The sequence below is a fragment of the Myotis brandtii genome, unplaced genomic scaffold (genome assembly GCF_000412655.1).
Source record: "Myotis brandtii unplaced genomic scaffold, ASM41265v1 scaffold257, whole genome shotgun sequence".
In the NCBI taxonomy this organism is placed as follows: domain Eukaryota; kingdom Metazoa; phylum Chordata; class Mammalia; order Chiroptera; family Vespertilionidae; genus Myotis; species Myotis brandtii.
This window is the reverse complement of record NW_005359757.1, coordinates 870092-891298: the sequence shown is the minus strand read 5'-3', so window position 1 is coordinate 891298 and position 21207 is coordinate 870092. Positions and strand designations below refer to the sequence as shown.

At 39.2% G+C, this 21207-nt stretch overlaps 1 protein-coding gene across 1 annotated transcript in view; it reads left to right on the top strand.

Moving 5' to 3' along the window:
- Window positions 1–4957, top strand: part of CPOX (coproporphyrinogen oxidase) — an 11219-nt gene extending 6262 nt beyond the window's left edge. Inside the window, exons 6-7 of the mRNA XM_005867979.2 lie at window positions 2487–2591; window positions 4333–4957. Of these exons, the coding sequence (XP_005868041.2) occupies window positions 2487–2591; window positions 4333–4420 (193 nt within the window). The 3' untranslated portion in view covers window positions 4421–4957. The remainder of the gene's footprint in view (window positions 1–2486; window positions 2592–4332) is intronic.
- The last annotated feature ends 16250 nt before the right edge of the window (window positions 4958–21207 follow it).

The window sequence follows — 21207 nt, the reverse complement described above, 5'->3', positions numbered from 1 at the left end:
GTGACTCAGCTCCAAAGAATCCACTATTCCTGCTTGCAGGAGTTTCTCATTGCCATCTTAATTGCATATATACTGCTGGTCCATGGCTGTAAAATGGGTTTTCTCACTTGTGTTCATTCTGTATCAAGCATATGAAGTGTTGGGCACTTAAGGAGGTAACACTAGTGCCCAGAAAAGGTCAACTTAAATAACATTCCAGGTCTAAAGATAAATGCCTGTGTTTATCCTTCTTTGTGACCACCTGTGCTGTCTGGTCTCCGTTGATAAACATGGGAAAGTGAGAGTTGATTAACTTTTCTTCTTAGAAATTGCTTACACAATGCATCTGTTTTGGGACATGTTTTTGTTTTCCTATGATCTCTCAAATACACCTTTACTTCTTTCTTTTTTCACTTGACACTTATGTGCCCCTATGGCTAGTCTCTGTGCTGACTACAAAGGTGAGCATAGCATGGACCTGTAAAAACAACTCACAGTTCAGTGGGGAAGGTATACCTAAGAGGATAATTTAAAAAGAAAAAGCAAAATGCTATGGAAAGTACATGGTCTAGTTTTGCATAAGATTTGATATGCAAACACTCATGTGTTTTGAGATAGAAGTGGGGAGTGGTAGATGAATTTTCTGAGGTGTGGTGGGTGACTCTTCTTCAAGGAGAGCCTCCTTCTACCACCCTTATCTCTGGGCTTCAGATGGCGGTAAACTCTGGGGCGAAAGATACCCTCGCTCTTCTGCAGTTATCAGCACGTCTTCACTTGCTTACAATGCATTTACAGCCCTATCTGTCTCCTTCAGGGGTCACTCCTCCCCACCTCCGCCCAAAATGAGTTTCCCCTGCAGTCAGACTGCTTCCCTTTTGACTGTACAGTCTTATTTGAAAACTCATTTAGTCTCTTGTCCTCAGTTACTACTATTCTCTCATCAGACCTTGAACTTCTTAGAGTCTTTTTTCCCCCCCATAGGAGAACAGAAACTAACCATCTTTAACTTACTGCTGTTTTGTTGTATTTTGAGAAAGGGAAACAGGATAAGATTCAGGCATCAGTTAGATTGAAGGAATGGTTCAAGTCCATAGTTCCCAGGCACCTCAGAGAAGAGTAATGTATAGAAAGAATCAGAAAGAACAGATGTAAGCGGAGGCTGGTGGGAGTCAGAGAGGCTAATGTAGGGATAGGGACATCATTCACTCAAAAAAGGAAACAGTAGGGGATCCTCCAAAAAGCTCATTTAGGGAGCTCCTTACACGGTTTTTGACAAAGACATCAATACAAATTAGAGAACCAGTCATTCCTTAAATAATGTTTCAGAAAGGTAATATCCGGCAGGGGTGGAAAAGGGCTGAGAGACTGAAATTCTTAGGAAGAAGTTAGGAAGATTCACTTAAATTATATTTTGAAACAGGCATAAGGTATTAAATAGTTATTAGTATGCAAAATGGAATCAATAATAAATGGTGAGGACTAGAAAGGGATTCATGGATATAATTTATTTTAATTTTCTCAGAACCTTTGGCAAGTTTGCACACACAAGAGCACTTTCTAAAAATTGAACTACTCCAGGATTCTAGAAGATATTTTCTTCTATGTGTGATTAAAGAGAGTAACATGGATAAAAAGGAATATCTGAAGAAGTTTAGACTAAGAGAGTAGTTTCTGACAAGTTGAGAAATGATCTGAAAGGGGTACTATTTATTGACATTTTCAGATTTATGGGTCATTCTAAATTATTTTGGGGTAGTAGAACTTATTTTTTTAAATTGGGGAGAAGAGACCCTTTTACAAAGGATCCCATGATGTTAAAGGCAATTATATTTTTAAGCTAGACAGAGTTTACATCTGACTCTGGCCGTTAATGGAAAACTAATGTACTAAACCAAGTTTTCATTGATGCTAAGGATATTTTTCTAAGCAAATAAAATTGAGCACTGCAACTCAACCACTGCCTTTTATTATGATTGCCATGAATCCGCAGGAAGACTAATTTATATCACGGTTTGTTAATGCTATTATCTAACTTAATAAAAGGGAATGCCTAGAATATATGAGTAGATGTTAATAGATTGCTGTTACCTGCATTTGGCCTTTTAATTACAGGTTTGCTGCCCTGTCTTAGTACTTGTGAGGTATAGGCAGTGAAATGAAGTCTTTGGCTCTGAACTATCTCAGACTGTGGGGGAGGCCCAGAAGGAGTCATGCCATTTCTTTTTCATGATTGTTGTGCCTTCAGGTTCTCAGCCTTGTGTTCATTCTTTTTATTTATTATAACGGCTCTGTGTTGGGGCTGAATCTATGTCCTATTGTTTGTTGGATAGAATACCCTTTTATTTATGCCTGTCCAGATGGAGAAAACTCAACTGACTGTAGACTTGTGTCAGTTCCAGCTGATTGGGAGGGTGGGCAGGAAGAAGTCCCTCCTTTAAGTATTCATCATGGGCTAAGAAAGATTTTACTCTGCTGACCCTTAATGTTGTTTGATGTCCGTATGTCAGGTATGTGGAATTTAACCTGCTGTATGATCGGGGTACAAAGTTTGGCCTCTTCACTCCGGGATCCAGGATCGAAAGCATCTTGATGTCTTTACCTCTGACTGCTCGGTAAGAATAACTCGTTTTAATAATCATCCCCCTACCCCGAGCCTTCAGCCCCCACCAAACATGAACGTTAACACTACAGATCTCTTACCCAGAGACGTCACTGGTTTTGACTTTGCTGCTTTTATTAAAAAATCAGAGTCAAATCATTAAGGAAAATCAAATTGGATATTTTAAGGGGTATCAGGGTGAGTGATACAGCTTTGTGTGTGAGAGCAGGAAAAGGATAGAGGGAGCAGGAGGACGGGGATGATGATGTCTAAGGGCCGGATTATCCTTGCCTGGGTAGTTTTCCAGGAAGAACATATCAACTTCTAAAACTTAATTTTATTAAAAATGATTGCACGTGTGAGGAAATGTCTTACTCTCCCGTAGGAAGTATTAAGCTTGTTTGAAAGTATGAGGTGCACAGCATTCTCTCTGTGTTTTCCATGCTGCTGTGGTGAGCTAGCTTCTTAGAGGTGAATTGAGTCTGTGGGGAATTTTACAGACGGATATATTCACATTGGTGCTATTAGGTTAATAAAGATCTACAACCGACTTTGTTGCTTTTAAGAAAATGAGAATGATGTGTGTCAACACTGAAATAGAAAAGATCAGAAAGAAAACAAAGTTACCATTGTTTGTTTTACAAGAGTTAGAATCTTTTTTCTCCATGAATTTAAATGTCTGAATAAGAATTGAACTACTGGATGCCACTGACAGTCTGCCTTGCCTCATTCTGCTGTTCTGATCTAGCCTTGTGAGAGCAGTACCCTCTGTGGTTGTCATGCCTTCACAAAGGCATTGACTCTGTCTAACTATTGTTTAGGGATCTTCTGTCCTTGGTTAGAAGATCGCGCACATCACTGTTAGGTGTTCCTGGAGAGATGAGAAGTGAGTGAGAAGTAAACATGACCATTAGGCCTCTGGTGGTCAGCCTGATCGCTCTGGCCCCTAAGTATAATTCATATTCCAAGCAGATGTGGGCGGATTAGAAATCACCGCCTTGCTCACTTGAGTAGCATTACCACAACAGGTCACTTTTAGCTTCTTATCATCTATACTGGGGGGTCTGTAAACTTAAGACTGCAGGATAAATCCAAGTCCACCAAAAGGTGTGCTTTTGTACAGACCTTGAGCTAAGAAAGGATTTTACATTTTTAAAAGGATTTATTAAAAGCAAAAAATATGAAAGAGACCATATGTGGCCCCACAAAGCCTAAAGTATTTATTATGTGGCCCTTTATATTATCTGATGTATTATTTACTTTATATTATCTGATGTATTATATACTTTAATTTTTTTACTTTAATGTATTATTATTGAGCTTATCAGTGATTTTTGAAAGCAACCTGTTTTTTCTGAGAGAGAATCTATTTAAAAAGGCATGCCAATATTGTTGCCATAAATAGAAAGTAACACAAAATAAATGTGTAAGTATGAAGCTAAAAATAGTTTACCCATGGGTCATCTCAGGTTAGAACTTTACAAAACCCTAATTTATAGTAAAAGTGTATTTTCCTTCTGGGATATTAGCCAAAGTGTGCTCAGGAATTAAGAAACTTTATTTCTTTAGCAACAAGTATTTTTAAAAAGCCTGGTGGGTGAAAGGCATATTAGGCACAGTGGAGACAAAGAGGTATGAGACATTTTTTACTGTTTTAGAACTTTATTTTTCATTTATCTTAAGTAAACAGGAATATGTGTTGTTTATTATTTTTTTATTATTACATTTTTTGCTTCTGTTTTGGGTGTACACAGATGGGAGTACATGCATTCACCCTCAGCGAACTCCAAAGAAGCAGAAATTCTGGAAGTTCTTCGCCATCCAAGGGATTGGGTGCATTGACAGAGGTGAAGCAGCCGTCCTGGGGTCTGGGGACACAGAACGTGTGCCCCACGTGTGCCCCCACTCCACTGGCTGGCACCGTTGCCACCCTGTGGCAGTTAGTCACCTATGTCTTGAGCCCCAGTCTTCATTCTGGAGCCTGCCTCCCTGGCACCATAGGTTTCCGTTGGATGCTGTCAGTGATGGGTGAGAAGGTGACCACAAGTCCATTGGTTGATATAAATCTCATTTATACTTTTAGAATCATTTTATATGACTAGTTTACAAAATATGACATTGGGTTTTCTGTATTGAGTTAAGGGAATCTAAATATTATAGTTTGTATCAGGAGAACTTCTTATGTTATTTTTATTTCTTATATTTCTTTAAAATTTTAGTTTCTGCCACAAAAATCTGTTGTGGGATAAATTTATTTTCATTAATTGAATGAGATTGAGCTTATCAGTGATTTTTGAAAGCAACCTGAAATAAAGGTAAAAGTGTTGCTTTGTCGTTACTGAAGTTTCTTTAGTCATAATGTATGTATGTCTGTATCTTGCTGTAGAAATCATAATATTGTAAAATGCTCATTTTTATATAATGATAGATATTTAGGAACTCTTGAAATTTTCTTACTCTCTACATTTGTTACAATTCAGTGATTACCTGTGGTTGTTAACTCTCCATCACTGTTATTTCAAAAAGGGACATCTAAGTTGTAATTTTGTAAAACTGGAATTTGTTATCTGCACTTTTGAATGTGAAAGCTTATAACCATACATTCTGATATTTAGAATTTTCTATTCCAGACAATTCTATATGGAAATTTAAACTAAAAAAAAAAAAAAATCCTGGGGATGTTATGAATATAGGAAATGTTTCTTGTTTAGTGAGAAACATTTTCCTTCTTTAATTAAAGTAAGCATAAATGTTATGTGTGTGAGAAGCATGTAGGCATTTTATAAATATTTTTTCTTGTAAGATGGACTAGTTGAAATTGTTCTCTTTAAATGAGAGATTCTGTGACTCATTTGCTTTTAAGATAAATTCACAAAATTCTTTAAATTGGCTTCTTTGTTCACATAATAATATGAAAGTTTTTTTAATTCATAATATATTGAAGTTTGTAAGGAATATTATCTTCCTACATACTATTAAGCATTATCTTGGAACATGTTGAATGTATGTGACTGTGTGTGACTCTTTAGGGCTGGAAAATGTATGAATTCTTTAATTGTCTTACAATAGATCTACTGATTAAATTTTATTATGGGATATGGTTTACAAATGTCTGTATTTTTCACTTTTTTTTTCAGGATAATATACACAGGGAAGACAAATATTTCTTAGTTCTAATACCATAGTTCCTCACCTAAATATTTGAACCTCCCTAAATATGACTTTTGCACTTAAATTCTCATAGCAGCTTTATTCACAATAGCCAGGAATAGAAATAACACAAATGCCCTTCAGCAGGTGAGTGGATAAAGAAAGTGTGTTATAGCCATATGTTAAAATACTACTTAGTAATGAGAAGGCATGGCTTGATAAATGCAACAACATGGATGAATATTTAAAAAGCATAATGCCAAGTGAAAGAAGCCAGACACAAAGAGCCCTCACTGTATAACTACATTGAAATTTTCTTAATCTCTGTGTTACAATTCAGTGATTACCTGTGGTTGTTAATTCTCCATCACTAAAAAGAGTCAAAACTCTAACAACAGAAAGCAGATCAGTGGTTGCTAGGGGCTGGGGATGGGGATGGAGCTGGGAAATGGATTGTGAAAGGGAACAAATGAATATTTTGAGGTGATGGAAATGTTCCATATATTGATTGTGACAGTGGTTACCAAATTGTATACACTTATCAAAACTTACTGAACTTCACACTGAAAATCATAGAATTTTATTGTGTATATAATTTATACTTCAACAATGCTGATTAAATTTAAAAACCCCTAATATAGGCATGTTCAAATAAACCTCAGTTTACCTTTTACAATGAAAAGTCCTTTTATCATATAGATCTGCTAGCATTTTTACTTGTGTTGAGGACTGTTGGGGTCTGGGCATTGGACTAAAATAAAATTTCAAAAAATTTCTGTGCATATCAGTTTTCCATACCCGTTGATGTATGTCTCTTACAGATGAGATGGGGGGGGGGCATAATTGCATAACTACTGGAAAAAAAGATCATTCTGCTGTTACTCAAAGTAAATTTCTCTTTCAAGTTTGTATTGATGTCTATTCTGAATCTACTAGAGGCCCAGGGTGTATTCCCAAATGGCCTGAGCACCTGAGTGCTGCTCTTTCATATATCTGTTAGTGGTCAGAAGGGATGGAAGTTTGCGGGGGCGGGGCGGGGGGATATACATGCTTTGGAACAAATTTCTAATCACTACTTTCTATCAGTATACTCCGCCTTCCCACCCATTGAACTCAATGTTTGAGTTAGAAAACTGCATGCTAACAAGCACCAGATTAGAAGGTCAAGAAATGTGTTTTCTTATGACTACTTATCCTTCCATGTGTCTTTTGTTGTTACATTCAAGGCTGGAATCATCTGCAGGTTTTTTAGTTACACATCAGTGCCCGGGCTAAACCACTCGAAGGCTAGGCTCAGCTTAGACTCAAATTTCACCAGGTGAGGTAGGTATGCACTGTTGCCTTCTGATCCAACCCCAGAGGTTAGGTAGTGTCACTCTCCACATTCCACTAGTTAAGTGAGTCACTAAGCCAGCTCCACATTCAAGGGGAAGGGACTAGGCCTTACTTAACTCAATGGCAGGAGTGTCAAGGAATTTGCTGTCATCTTGGAAACCAACACATAGCCTTTCACACCCAAACCACAGAAGCGACTTGCCTCTTTCCCTCCCTCGTTGTCCTAATAAAATCCTGTTGAGTCTACCTTTGAAATGCTTCTTGGTTTCCTTCCTCTGTTCACTGCCACCACTATTGTATTATCCCTGCCACAAGTATTAATTAAATTTGCTCCTTCCCAAAGAAACACATAAAATTTCAATTTCATAATAAACCTAAATTGTCACAATTAAGTTGGTGAAGCATAAACATTTACAAATGTCTTGAATAAATCCTGAATTTAGTATTGTTATCTGAAACCAAAGCATAGGTCATACAATATAAAACCTTATAGACCTATTTCTACAGGTGGTTTAATACCAGGTACACATTAGCATAGGCTAGCAGAGCAAGATAATTGAATTGCATTCCATCTTCCAATCAATGTTCTTTGTTTTGATTCTAAAAGTTAACTCATTCATAAGTATTTTAAAGAATCCTTCACCAATTAATTCCCATTCATTAACACATGTTTGAACATAAAACTTGGCATAATCTAATGCATCATGGTTTCAGTGAGTTTAATGAGTTTCAGGGAGTTGACACAAATACAGTCATTTGGCTTTGTAGTCATTTACAGTTGCAACATTGGCTCTGTCATGGACTCATTTACTTATGAAATGGTTGGGGAGGTATCAACTTAAAGTTTACAAATAAGATTGTACCAGTTGAATGCCTCTATTAACAGCAAGTGAATAATCCTATGTAATAAAAGCCTAATATGCTAAGTGTCCAGTCGTCCGGTCAACCAATCAAAGCATAATATGCTAATAATATTCTAAGGCTGCTCAACTGCTCGCTATGACGTGCACTGACCACCAGGAGGCAGACGTTCCAACTGGTAGGTTAGCTTGCTGCTGGGATCCAGCTGATCAGGACTGAGCAAGATGGGCCAGACATGCCCTGGAACCCTCCCTGGCTGGCCAACCTCCCATGTCCCTTCCGGCCCTAATCGTACACCAGTGGGTTCCAGCAGCCTGGCCTGCACCCTCTCGCAATCCGGGCTGAGGAACCACCCCTCTCCAAATGCACAAATTTCATGCACTGGGCCTCTAGTGCATTTATAAATAAAAGTCTTCATAGCGATTTATGCTCAGGTCTGTGCATTTACAAATAAAAGTCTTCATAGCGATTTATGCTCAGGTCTGGTCAAAGTTGTTCCCATTGTCTGATTTGGTGAGGCAGCCGGAAGCTTTTAGAATGTTCCAAGCCTACTGCTTGACATCCTTCTAACTGTAGAAATAATATACAAAACTGCAATCCCACTTATCAATTTCTTATAGTTCAAGTTGTAATTCAACTAAAAAAATAATTCAGTAGATACCCTCAAAGAATAATAATTATTTAAAATTTTAAATATCTACATCAATATAAACTTAATAACTTCTGCTGAAAGTTTTAATTCAGGTGTATTTGAGCTTATATTCTATTCAACATGAATAATGTGAATATTTCTAGAAAGCAATAAGGACCCACTTTTCATTTTACCCCCCCCCCCCACTTTTTCAGTAATGTGTGGGAGATACGGGATCTTCCCTAGAACAGCAAGTCTTCTCCCTGACACTCTAGCATGAGGAGTGGAGACCAAGCCATCCCTGCTGTGCCAAATCAGAATCCCAGCTCACAGAATCTGTGAACACAATAAAATAGTTGCTGTTTTATGTCACTAAGCTGGGGCAGCTTGATAAACAACAATAGATAATTGGAACAGGTTAACGGCCCTTAACAAAAAAAGAGAGAGCAGTTTTGACTAGCTTTATATGCCTGCAAGCTGCCAGTATTTAGAGATGTGAGTCAGAGGCTTATGAGAGAAGTTAGGTCTAGAAACGTATATTTACCAATTATTTGTGTAAAGGTGCTAATTGAAGAAGTAGAAGGCGAGCCGTCTGATGAGGTTCATGCAGATTAATAAAGGAGAGTCGAAGACTGAACTGGGGCCAGCGAAATGAGCTTGGAAAAAGGTATGAGGGAAGGAGGCCAAGAAGCAGCTCATTGAATAAATGGAATAGAAACAAAGGAAATTAAAAGGGGCAAGTTGGGTGTGATTATAATAAAGGTTAAAACATTACAGTAGCTGTGCTTCTATATATAGAAGATATTGAAATAATACATGCTATATATAATATGTTTGATAAATCAGGCATTAAGTTCAGATTTTTAGAAATGATCATAGTCTCTAAATTAGCAAGGTCTTCTTTGGTACTAAAATTTAGGTAATAAAATTATTTCCACTACATACGTGATGTCTTGTTTCTCAAATTGTGAAATTCTTTAAAGAACCAGCAGGTGGAGCACATTTACTTGAGAAAGTCTAATTCTGGATTTCTGTTTTTGTTTTTTTAGGGGGTTAGGGTGGGAGTGGAGGAAGAAACAGTGAAGAGAAGTGAATGGGAAACAGGGGGAGGAAGGAGCCGGAGAGGGTGAGAGAGAAAAGGCCAGAAAAAAGGAGAATGAGTAGGAAAGAAGATGAAAGAGAACTGTTTGACATCTCTCCTTCACTGAATTATGGTATAGTTGGATGATTATCTGAAGGAGTTATTACATATTTAATCAAGCACTGTTGTTTTTTCCATCACATCACATTTATCGACTCTATGCCCTCTTCTACCTCTACCCACCCCCTAATCACCACACTGTTGTCCATGACCAGTAGTTCTCTCTCTCTCTTTTTTTTTCTTTTTGCTCAATCCCTCCACACACACCCAGAGCTGTCTGCCTGCTCTCTATGAGTCTGTCTCTATTTTGCTTGATAGTTCAGTTTGTTCATTAAATTCCACATATGAGTGAAATCATATGGTACTTTATCTGAGTGGCTTATTTCACTTAGCATAATGTTCACATTGTTAATTTTAGTATGATGTTTATATCTTGTCAAATGTCAAATGGCTCATGTTTCATTTCTCTCTTTATTACAGAGAGATTCTGAAGTTGGCAATGTTTACAATCCCAATAATGTTGAATGTCTAAGGCAGGGGTCTTCATCTGAGTTCCTAGGGAGTTCCTGAACTGTGAATTAGTTGCCTGAAATCATGAGAAAGCATATGCTGTATATATAATTTTGTATGCTGATCGCATCCCCTCCCCATAAATTTCTATCTTAAGAATTTCCCCTGTTGTTTAAAACCTCGAAAGGCAGAGCACAGGATGGGACTGAAAATAGGGAGTTTCTTGAAAATGAGCTCCTTAATGGGGGCTTTACACCATCACCCATCCCCTTCCTCCAAGGGAATTTGTCCTCCGGATGGGCAGGAGATACAAGGACTATTTTCTAGAAAACTATTTTCCAGAATAGTTCTAGAGAGGAAAAAAAAAAAGGGCAAAAACAAAACAAAACAAATTCTTTACCGCTAAGAGCTTTGGTGTTTTCATCATGACAGAGGTTCTCAACCTTCCTAATGCCGCGACCCTTTAATACAGTTCCTCATGTTGTGGTGACCCCCAACCATAAAATTATTTTTGTTGCTACTTCATAACTGTAATTTTGCTACTGTTATGAATTGTAATGTAAATATCTGATATGCAGGATGTATTTTCATTGTTACAAATTGAACATAATTAAAGCATAGTGATTAATCACAAAAACAATATGTAATTATATATGTGTTTTCTGATGGTCTTAGGCGACCCCTGTGAAAGGGTCATTCGACCCCCAAAGGGGTCGCGACCCACAGGTTGAGAACCGCTGCACCGTGAAATGAATAGCTCTTTTCTTTGCTCTCCTCTCATCCACTTCAACTCCCAGAGCTTTCAATCCAATTATTAGTGCCTCTTTAGAAGAATGTATCATCAGATATTTGAAGGAAAAATCTCCAAATAGGAAAGAGAGAAAGTGAGAGAGAGAGAGAACAGACAGACCTCTAGTTAATATCCTTAGATAGATATAGATTAAACTTGTTATTTAGAAATACAGAGGTAAACAGAAGATAGATCTAATAGATTTTTAAATGGTTGTTTTTGGAGCTCAGAACTGGGGGTGGATAAAAATGGGACAGATATTACTGGTTTTCGTTATAAGCCTTTACTACTTCTTGAATTTTTAAGACTGTAGGCATTTATTAGATTAATAAAATATTAGAAAAAAAAGGCCATGGACTTTTTCTTAAGATCTCAAAATATTGTTTTCATTATGCACATTTTCCCATCACATTGGTTGTTTTTTAATCAGAAAGAATTTTCCATTTTGTCACATTAACTTTTTTATCATGAGTTGCCATTACTTTATCACTGTTTCTAAAAACCTCTTCCTGTTTTTAACCTCATTGTTAAGATTAATTAAATGCAGGTTACCTTCTAAATAGGTCTACCTTGAAAAGATCAGATATGCTCAGAGAAAATAATTATTTAACAGGTTCTAATAATTCTTCAAGGTCCACAGAACTTCATGTGTGACACTCAAGTATTTTTTTCTGCCTCTGCTAATAAGTAAAATTATTGTTCATAAAATTCAAACTGTTTAGTCACAGACTTCATACACATCAAGTACAAGGGGAAGGTATTCCAGAGAATGGGTGCTGGATGATGTCCCATGTGTGTGACCTCTTCAAAGTTCTTGTTTAGCAATTTAGAAGTTACATGGAGATCAATGACCATCTAACGACTTGACCATTGTTTCTTGGGTTGTCTTCTAAACATAGAAGCCCTCTAGCTCAACCACAAAGGCATCTCATGAGCTATAGAGGAACTTGAGCATATTTGTGCTTGTGAAGAAACCTAAAAAAAAAAAAAAAAATCAGTTTTATAGCTCTACTTTGTTTTCCTCAAATGATATTTTAGTGATAATCTGAAGGACTTGCTACCGATGGCTGAAAAACCTCAATGTGGCTTGGTCATCACTAGAATAGGGAAGTAAAAGGAAAGTTACCCAATTAAAGAACAAAACCTCACAACCCCTCACTTTTCCCGTTGGTCCCCACAAAATTAGAGGAAGTTTGGTGGAAGGATGAGCCAACCTGATACTTGGAGAAGATATCTAGCCTCCTCCCTAGACGATCACACAATCTACGTGCTGCCACTGCTATGACTTTGTTTCAAGGTCAGATTGGTGGAGGTACGGCCCAGGTGAGCAGAGAGATAAGACTGAAAGACGCTTTCTGGGAAAATGAGTTACAAGTTGAGTTACAAGCTTCTTCTTCGATGTTGTTACATGACTTGGTTTTCACCCTGGCCAGGCTCTAGTGTGAGCAGGTAGGGTGGAGTCCTCTCATTCTTACTCTACTTTTGTGGTGTAACTTTCTGAGTTCACTGTTGTTTGTTCCTCATAATTTTTTAGTGCCTTGTGATAATCTTAGATAAAGTCAGAAATGGATTAATTCCTATTATTACCATAGCATGAGATTGTACCTGAATTTTTATTAATTAAAAAAAAGATTTAGAGTTAGAAGTATACACATTTTGAAAATTATACAGGGTGAGGTAAAAATAGGTTTACAGTTGTCCATATGGAAAATAATGCAATTAATACTAGTAAATAGTAATGCAATAAACTGTGTTTCGCATACTCACAACTATAAACCTACTTTTGCCCTATCTGTATGTAGAAAGACAATATAACATCATGTTTTCATTATTTATATTTCTTATCCTTGGACCCCTTTTTTTTCCTATCAGAAAACATTTTAAATTATATAATTATATAATCATAAAAATGTAGGTGGCCATATTAACACAAAACTGCTTTCCCCTTTTTATATAACACCTTTTTTTTTAGTGTGCAGTTTTTGGTTCTTGCTTACATTCTGTAGTTTGATGTTTTATCCTCTGGATTTACTTTAATATTTTCTGTTCTGTTGCTAAAATACTTTTCACACACTTAAACTTTTATTGCACATCTTCTTATTATTTTTATTTTATTTTTTAAATCCTCACCCTAGGATATTTTTCCATTGCTTTTCAGAGAGAGTTGAAGAGAGAGGGAAAGAGAGAGAAAAATACAGATGTGAGAGAAACACATCAATTGGTTGCCTCCTGCACGTGCCCCAACCAGGGCCCAGGCTGGGCAGGAGACTGCAACTGAGGTACATGCCCTTGACCGGAATCAAACTCGGGACCCTTCGGTCTGCAGGTTGATGCTTGATAGAGCCAAACCAGCTAGGGCTATTACACATCTTTTTAAATTCCATGTCACTTATTATCTATATCCTCCCAACATTTTCTTCTTAGCTTTGGATAATTCATATGTCCCTTCCCTATACGTGGAAATCTAAATCTAGCCTTATGTAATTGCTTCAAATGATGAGAAGCTATTTATTTATTTTTTTATTTGTACTTTTAAGGTATCCTAAAAAAGGAATTAAGGTGATTTATAATAACGCATACAATATATTGAAATGATTCAATTAAAGTAAGAAAAGTTAGCAAAGGGAAACTAATATCGGGAAATGAAGACAAAATCAACAGTGAGGTCAGTACTCAAATGCTTTCCAAATAAAGCCACAGTTTCGTTTGGGGCTATATCTCTGATTTTTGTTTACCAGCTTCAAGTCCCCTCCCTGTAGCCTGAATACTACAACTCCCTTATATTAGTCAGAGTTCTCCAGAGAAACTGAACAAATAGGTTCTCTGTCTGTCTGTCTGTCTGTCTGTTTCTTTACATTAAGAAATTAGCTCACACAGTTACAGAGACTGGCAAGCCCAAAATCAGCAGTTCAAGTCCTAAGGTTGAGACAGGCTGGAGATCTAGGGAAGAGTCCACATGGCAGTAGAAGTTCGAATGAAGGCCACCTACTGCAGAATCTCCTCTTCCTCAGGGGAGATGGGCCTCTTGTTCTATCCAGGCCTTTAGCTGATTGGAGAAGGCAATATGTTAATATCATTGAAAACCAGCCTCATAGAAACATCCAGAATAATTATCAACTCCATGTCTAGGCACCAGACACAGCCAACTTCACACATACAATTAACCATCACACCACTGAAGCCTGCTCTTTGCTTTAACCCTCCACTTGCTTACCCTCCTTCCCCACCCACAACACACCCCTTTACCATTTTTCCCTAATCCACAAAGCTCCTCTTAATCTTTTTTTCTCACACTGAAGATTCTAAAGTGGCCATGAGGCCACAAGTTCATATTTCAAGATTGGGGGGAGGTCTCACCTTTTTGGAGGCCAATGACTGCTAATGAATAGGCACATGGGTTATCTTGGGTTTCTTTCTAACCTCTCCTCCTCCAACAACCCTGCTCAGGGGAGATGGGCCTGCCCCACCCTCCAGCCCTTTATTTACATTGTTACAGGTCTACCATGAACCACCCTTTCTTCTAAAGGGGTTCACAGTAGTTTTGCTAGCCTAGCTCACACTTTCTGGGTGCTCAAGAAGCCAGTACACAGGGTTGTGGCTTTAACCATTTACTTTAATCCCTAATGAGGCTGAAGCAATAGGACACGCCCGAGAAAAGTTTCCCAGGCCCTAGAGGTCCAGTGTGTCTCTGCTACTAGAGGGATCTTGTTCCATTTCTCCACCTCTTAGCTCCTCTGAAGAACAGAGTCAGACCACAGTCAGGGGCTTGGGGAATTCGTTGCTCTTCCTGGCAGGATTCTGAAGTTTGTGAGGAGCAACTCGCTAACTTACTTTCAACAGGGAAAACAAAAACAAAATAAAAAGAAGGCAAATAAGTGACAACACAAGAAATGTTATAGGCAGAGACTCAAATATGAGTCCGTATTGCAATCCCTTTTCCTTATTTCACCGGGCACTGGAGAACCCTAAAATGCATAACCTTCAGTTCTGAAACCACTTGGAATGTTCCTACATGATCTGAGCCCCCATCTCAGACCAGTCGCACCTGTGTGATCCAGGAAAAGACACATACACTCTACTCTTAAGTTACCTCATTGTAAAATTGGGGCGAATAACAGACACGACTAGTCAGGAAGAAGAATTTAGTCATTTGGTCACTGTGCTTGCTCCCCTCCCTGTGGAGAATATAAATGTGAATGTATGTTTCTGTTATGTAGACAGGTGCATCAGTAAATTGCTTTTCACTTCCTCTGATCAACATCAGCAACAATAATATTTTTTAAGCTAGGAAAATTTGAGTATTCTGATGGAGGAATTTCACTAGAAAAGTGGAAAACAATTGAGTTACAGGTATTAAGTCCTATGTAAAAATATTATATGTTTTATTTAGGAAGGAAATAACATGTTACCCTCTGTGCATTTTAATTCTTTTATTTACCATTGATTTCCTACCTATTGTTTAACGGTTTAAATCTTTTTTTCCTGTGTAGTCAAGTGCACATCATCGACCCCCTTAGCGTAGCGACAGCATTTTAAAGGATCCCACATCAAACGTGGGCAAAAGAATCTGCTTCCTGGCCCTGCTCGTCTCCTCACCTTGAGAGTCTGCCCCAGTCGCTCCCAACCATAACCGTCTCACCCCACTTTGAACTCGGGCGTATTTAGTATCTGTAACTCTCATCTGATTCTCATATACCACCCAATAACATTACTTATCTCTGTAAATTTAGATTACCACTTAAACGCTCCATTTTCCCTCATACCAGCTAATATTAATCGCTAATGCTGGTCAGAATTTTACTATGTACCAGGCACTGTTCTAAAATTATATGAGTTAACTTATTCAACATTTGAATTAATCCCATAAGAGAGGTACTATTACCCCCATTGCATATGTGAGGAAAACTGAGAGGTAGATGGAGGAAGTCTTTGCTCCGCACCACAGAACCAAGTGTCTAGGCTCCAAGGCTGCACCCTGAACTACTGAGTTCGAAAGCTTGGTAGGAATCAACACTGCCCCACGGCTCAGGAACCTCCAGCACCTAACCATGATTTGCATTCCATAAAGGACCTGGAAATGTCTTGTGCTTATTGCTCTGTGAAAACAAATCCTAATGATATGGGGCGGGGGGGGAGGCTGGGGAACTTTGATTCTACTAAAGCTATTTTTTATGGGGTTTTTTCCTTATCTTTTCTTTCTTTTTCTCTTTCTTTCTTTTTCTCTTTCTTTCTTTCTTTCTTTCTTTCTTTCTTTCTTTCTTTCTTTCTTTCTTTCTTTTTTTTTTTTTACAGATCCTGCCTCAGGTTTATTTGTACAAATTGCACAGAAGGAAACCAGCCCCCTGCAGGCAGCAGCCCAGGAATCACACCAGTTCTTCCATCTTCACTCACACGGCAGAGAGAGGCCTCTATGTAGAGCCTGCATGGGGGCCTGGGCACCTTTGGGAGCCTGAGCCTGAGCCAGAGCTGCAGCTGCAACCCAGGACTTGGTTTGAGCCTTGGCCTTGGCCTTTGGCTGGCAGAGCCTGAGACCCTTGGAAATGCTGACCCCACGCTTGGGGGTCAGTGATGCAAGCAAGTTGACTGAGCTTGTGGCTGCCACCCTTTGAGATCTTGGTCTTGACCTCCTTGGGCTTTCTGAGGGCCTTGATAGCCTCAGCACATGCACTCATGGCCTTGGCCTTGTTGCCCTGCATCTTCTTCTGGCCTTTTTTTTTTTTTTTTTTTTAATTAAACTGTCCTCATCCATAGGTGCACGATTTTTGTCCAGTTTCTTCCCGCATCTCCCATTCCCCTTTCCCCCCCAAGAATAGTCAGTCCATTCCCTTTCTATGTCCCTGATTCATTATAATCACCAGTTCATTCTGTACATCAGATTATTTATTCACTTGGTTCTTAGATTCACTTGTTGATAGATGCATGTTTGTTGTTCACAATTTGTATCTTTACCTTTTTCTTCTTCCTCTTCTTAAAGGATACCTTTCAGCATTTCGTATAATACTGGTTTAGTGGTGATGAACTCCTTTAGCTTTTCCTTATCTGTGAAGCTCTTTATCTGACCTTCAATTCTGAATGATAGCTTTGCTGGATAAAGTAATCTTGGTTGTAGGTTCTTGGTATTCATCACTTTGAATATTTCTTGCCATTCCCTTCTGGCCTGCAAAGTTTCTGTTGAGAAATCAGCTGACAGTCGTATGGGTATTCCCTTGTAGGTAATTGAGTCTCTTTCTCTTGCTGCTTTTAAGATTCTCTCTTTGTCTTTTGCTCTTGGCATTTTAATTATGATGTGTCTTGGTGTGGTCCTCTTTGGATTCCTTTTGTTTGGGGTTCTCTGCGCTTCTTGGACCTGTAAGTCCATTTCTTTCACCAGGTGGGGGAAGTTTTCTGCCATTATTTCTTCAAATAGGTTTTCAATATCTTGCTGTCTCTCATCTTCTGGCACCCCAATTATTCTGATGTTTGTACGCTTGAAGCTGTCCCAGAGGCTCCTTACACTATCTTCGTATTTTCGGATTCTTTTTTCATTTTGCTTTTCCGGTTGGGTGTTTTTTGCTTCTTCGCATTTCAAATCTTTGGCTTGATTCTTGCGCTCCTCTGGTCTGCTATTGGGTGTCTGTATAATATTCTTTATTTCAGTCCGTGTATGCTTAATTTCTAGTTGGTTCTTTATCATAGCATCGAGGGTCTCATTAGTTTTCGTGACTCTCTCCTCAAGTTTATTGACAGCTTCTAGCACATTTTTGCAAGCCCTCAAAATTGCGATTTTTAGCTCTATATCCTCCATTTCTGTCATGTTTTTTTGTCTCCGCATTTTTTATGCTTTCTTGGTGCACCCCCTAGTGGTCTTTGTGCGCAGTCTTGTTCTAGTTGAGCCTTGATTGTTGTAGTTAATACTAGAGGGATTTGACCACCAGGCCGACTGGCTGTGTGAATCAGCTGTGTCTGCCGCGGAAAACTTCTGTCCTCTGGGGAGGTGCTAATCTAGCCTTTGCCTGCGGCGATCCGGCAAATGGCTCTGCGCAGGGCTTGGGCGGGGCGGGCTCAACAGGGCGGGCGGAGGGAGCCGTTATGGTGCCCTCAGTCCTGTTCCCAGAGGCTCTGCTTCTCAGAACCCCCGGAACCGCTGCAAACCTCGGAGGGAAAGCTGCCTTCCAACTGATGCCAGACACTCCCGCTTCTCCCGTTTGGGTCCGAGTCCCCAGCGATTCGCCCGTATCTGGAGCTCAGAGTCTGAGACTCCCCCCTGACCGAAAACGACAACCGCGCTCTCAGCCACCAGCCCGCTTTGCGCGCGCACCTCCGCACCTGAGTTTTTTCCACACTGCGCCTCCTCTGAGCCTCGGTGTGCTGTTATTTTTCCTTCTAGTTGAAGAGTCTCTCCTCAGCCAGCCTTCCTGTGGTTCTGGGTGATGTCCGTTCCGTCTTTTAGTTGTATTTTTGAAGTGGTTGTTTGCAGCAGCAGTCTCCGGTGTTTACCTATGCCGCCATCTTGGTCTCTCCTTCTGGCTTTTCTTGTGCTTCTTGGCAAAGCACATGCTCCTCAGGACCGTGGGATCTAGCCCTTAAGAGATTCATATCGCCTGGCTGGCGTGACTCAGTGGTTCAGCATTGACCCATGAACTTTGAGGTCATGGTTGGATTCCCAGTCAGGGCACATGCCCAGGTGTGCTAGATCCCCAGTAGGGGGTGTGCAGAGGCAGCCAATGGATGTTTCTCTCTCATCATTGATGTTTCTATCTCTCTCTCTCCCTTCCTCTGAAATCAATAAAAAATATTGCCCTAACCGGTTTGACTCAGTGGATGGAGCATCAGCCTGCGGACTCAAGGGTCCCAGGTTCGATTCCGGTCAAGGGCATGTACCTTGGTTGTGGGCACATCCCCAGTGGGGAGTGTGCAGGAGGCAGCTGATCGATGTTTTTCTCTCATCGATGTTTCTAACTCTCTATCCCTGTCCCTTCCTCTCTGTAAAAGAATCAATAAAATATATTTTTTTTAAAAAGTTAATTCTTCTTTTTTAAAAAAAAGGTTCATATCTTTGTGATTGAGGTTTCTTGATACCGTTTCTGTGCCATTTTCGGGATTGGTTGTGCATGGTGTGGTTCTTGGACTCTGCCATATCTGCACCAAAGACTGTGACTCCCAGAGCCTCTTTTATTTCTATGCTAGAGGTCCGATGCATGAAATCCATGCAAGAGTAGGCTTTCCTTCCCCCAGCTGCTGGCACCTGGGACCTGGGCTTCCCTCGTAGCCCGGGCTTTGTCTGGAAGGTCGTCTGGAAGGACATTGGGAAGGATGTCTGGTCTAATTAGCATATTACATTTTTATTATTATAGATTAAATTTAAAATTTTAGGTTAAGCTGACTTGTAATGAATTCAGAATCAAGGAGTGTTAATGTAAAAGGCTTTTCTGGCACTGATTTTTTTCTAAGTTATCATCCTGTGGTTTGCTGACTTAACTGTAGAAACATGGATAAAAACTCCCTATTATGCAACAAACCACTTCCGTTGTCTATTTATTTATCTGCAGTGTTTTAGCTAAGCCTTTCTTCACTTGCAGTGTCATATAATTGCAACTGTCGGACTTCATGGAGCATAAATATCACAGATATGGAAAATCATGGACTTGACCAGATTTAGAGGTTAGAATCCTGTATTAGAATACCTCAGTAGGGTGGTAGAAAGGATTACCTATATTAATATATGTAAAGCACTTAAAAAAGTTCCAAGCAAATATTAAGTGCTTTTAAAGTGTTTATTTTTATTATTGTTATTATTCTTAAACCCCCACAATGTTGGCAAGTATACTTAGTCCAGCCTTCTGCATTCAAAGGCTTCAACTCAGTTCATCCTGAAGAATAAGAAAATGAAACCTCTATTCTAATAAGAACATAAGAACTTAGATTTGGAAAGAAACCCAAATGTATGCTGCTCAATATATTGTCGGCAGAGGCTGCAGTTGTTTGAAGATCTGACTGGGGCTGAAGATCCAGTTCCAACTTGACTCACTCAAGTGACTGACAAGTTCCTTACCTCACAGACCCCTTACTCAAGTACACTGTTGTGTCCCCATGACACAGACCCTGGCTTCCACCAGAGTGAGTGATCCCAGGGAGAGCAAGGCAGCAATAGCAATATACCTAAGAGGTGGTCATTGTGATTCTGTTTGAACATTTCCAGTGATGGGGAGCTTACCACTGCTAAGGAAATTTCATTTCAGGGTCAGATAGCTTGTGCTGTGTATGGAATGGAAATTTACCCTTCGGTAAATTCCACACATAGGTGCTAGTGGTGGGTCAGTAAAGCAGTACTTTTCTGATCTCTTGGGCAATAGTGCTTCAGGAGCCATTAAAATGTTTGATTCAAATCTTATTTTTTAATTTACTTTTTATTTTTTAATTGTATTTTATTGTTTAAAGTATTACAGATAGTAGTACATATGTCTCCTTTTTTCCCCCCATTGACCTTCCCCTGGCCTTACCTACCCCCCGGCACATGCCCTCACCCTCCCCCCCACCCTGCAGTGTCTTGCATCCATTGGTTATGCTTATATGCATGCATATAAGTCTTACGATTGATATCTTACCCCCCCAACACTCCCCACCCTTCCCACTGTAATTTGACAGTCTGTTCAATGCTTCTCTGCCTCTGTAACTATCTTTTTGTTCATCAGGTAGTAATGTTTTTTATTATCCATAAATGAGTGGGATCATGTGGTGTTTTTCTTTCACTGCCTGGCTTATTTCATTTAGCATAATGCTCTCCAGTTCCATCCATGCTGCTGCAAATGGTAAGAATTCCTTCTTTTTTATAGCAGCGTAGTATTCCATTGCATAGATGTACCACTGTTTTCTAATCCACTCATCTGTTGATGGGCATTTAAGCTGTTTCCAAATCTTAGCTGTTGTAAATTGTGCTGCTATGAACACAGGGGTGCATATATCCTTTCTGATTGGTGTTTCTGTTTTCTTGGGATATATTCTTAGAAGCGGTATTACTGGGTCAAATGGCAGTTCCATTTAAAATTTTTTAGGAAATACCATACTGTTTTTCACAATGGCTGCACCAGTCTGCATTCCCACCAGCAGTGAAGGAGGGTTCCTTTTTCTCCGCATCCTCTCCAGCACTTGTCATTTGTTTCAAATCTTATTTTTTTAAATACACTTTTAAATTACTGGTAGTTGTGAAAACTGAAATTTAAAAAAAAATAAGA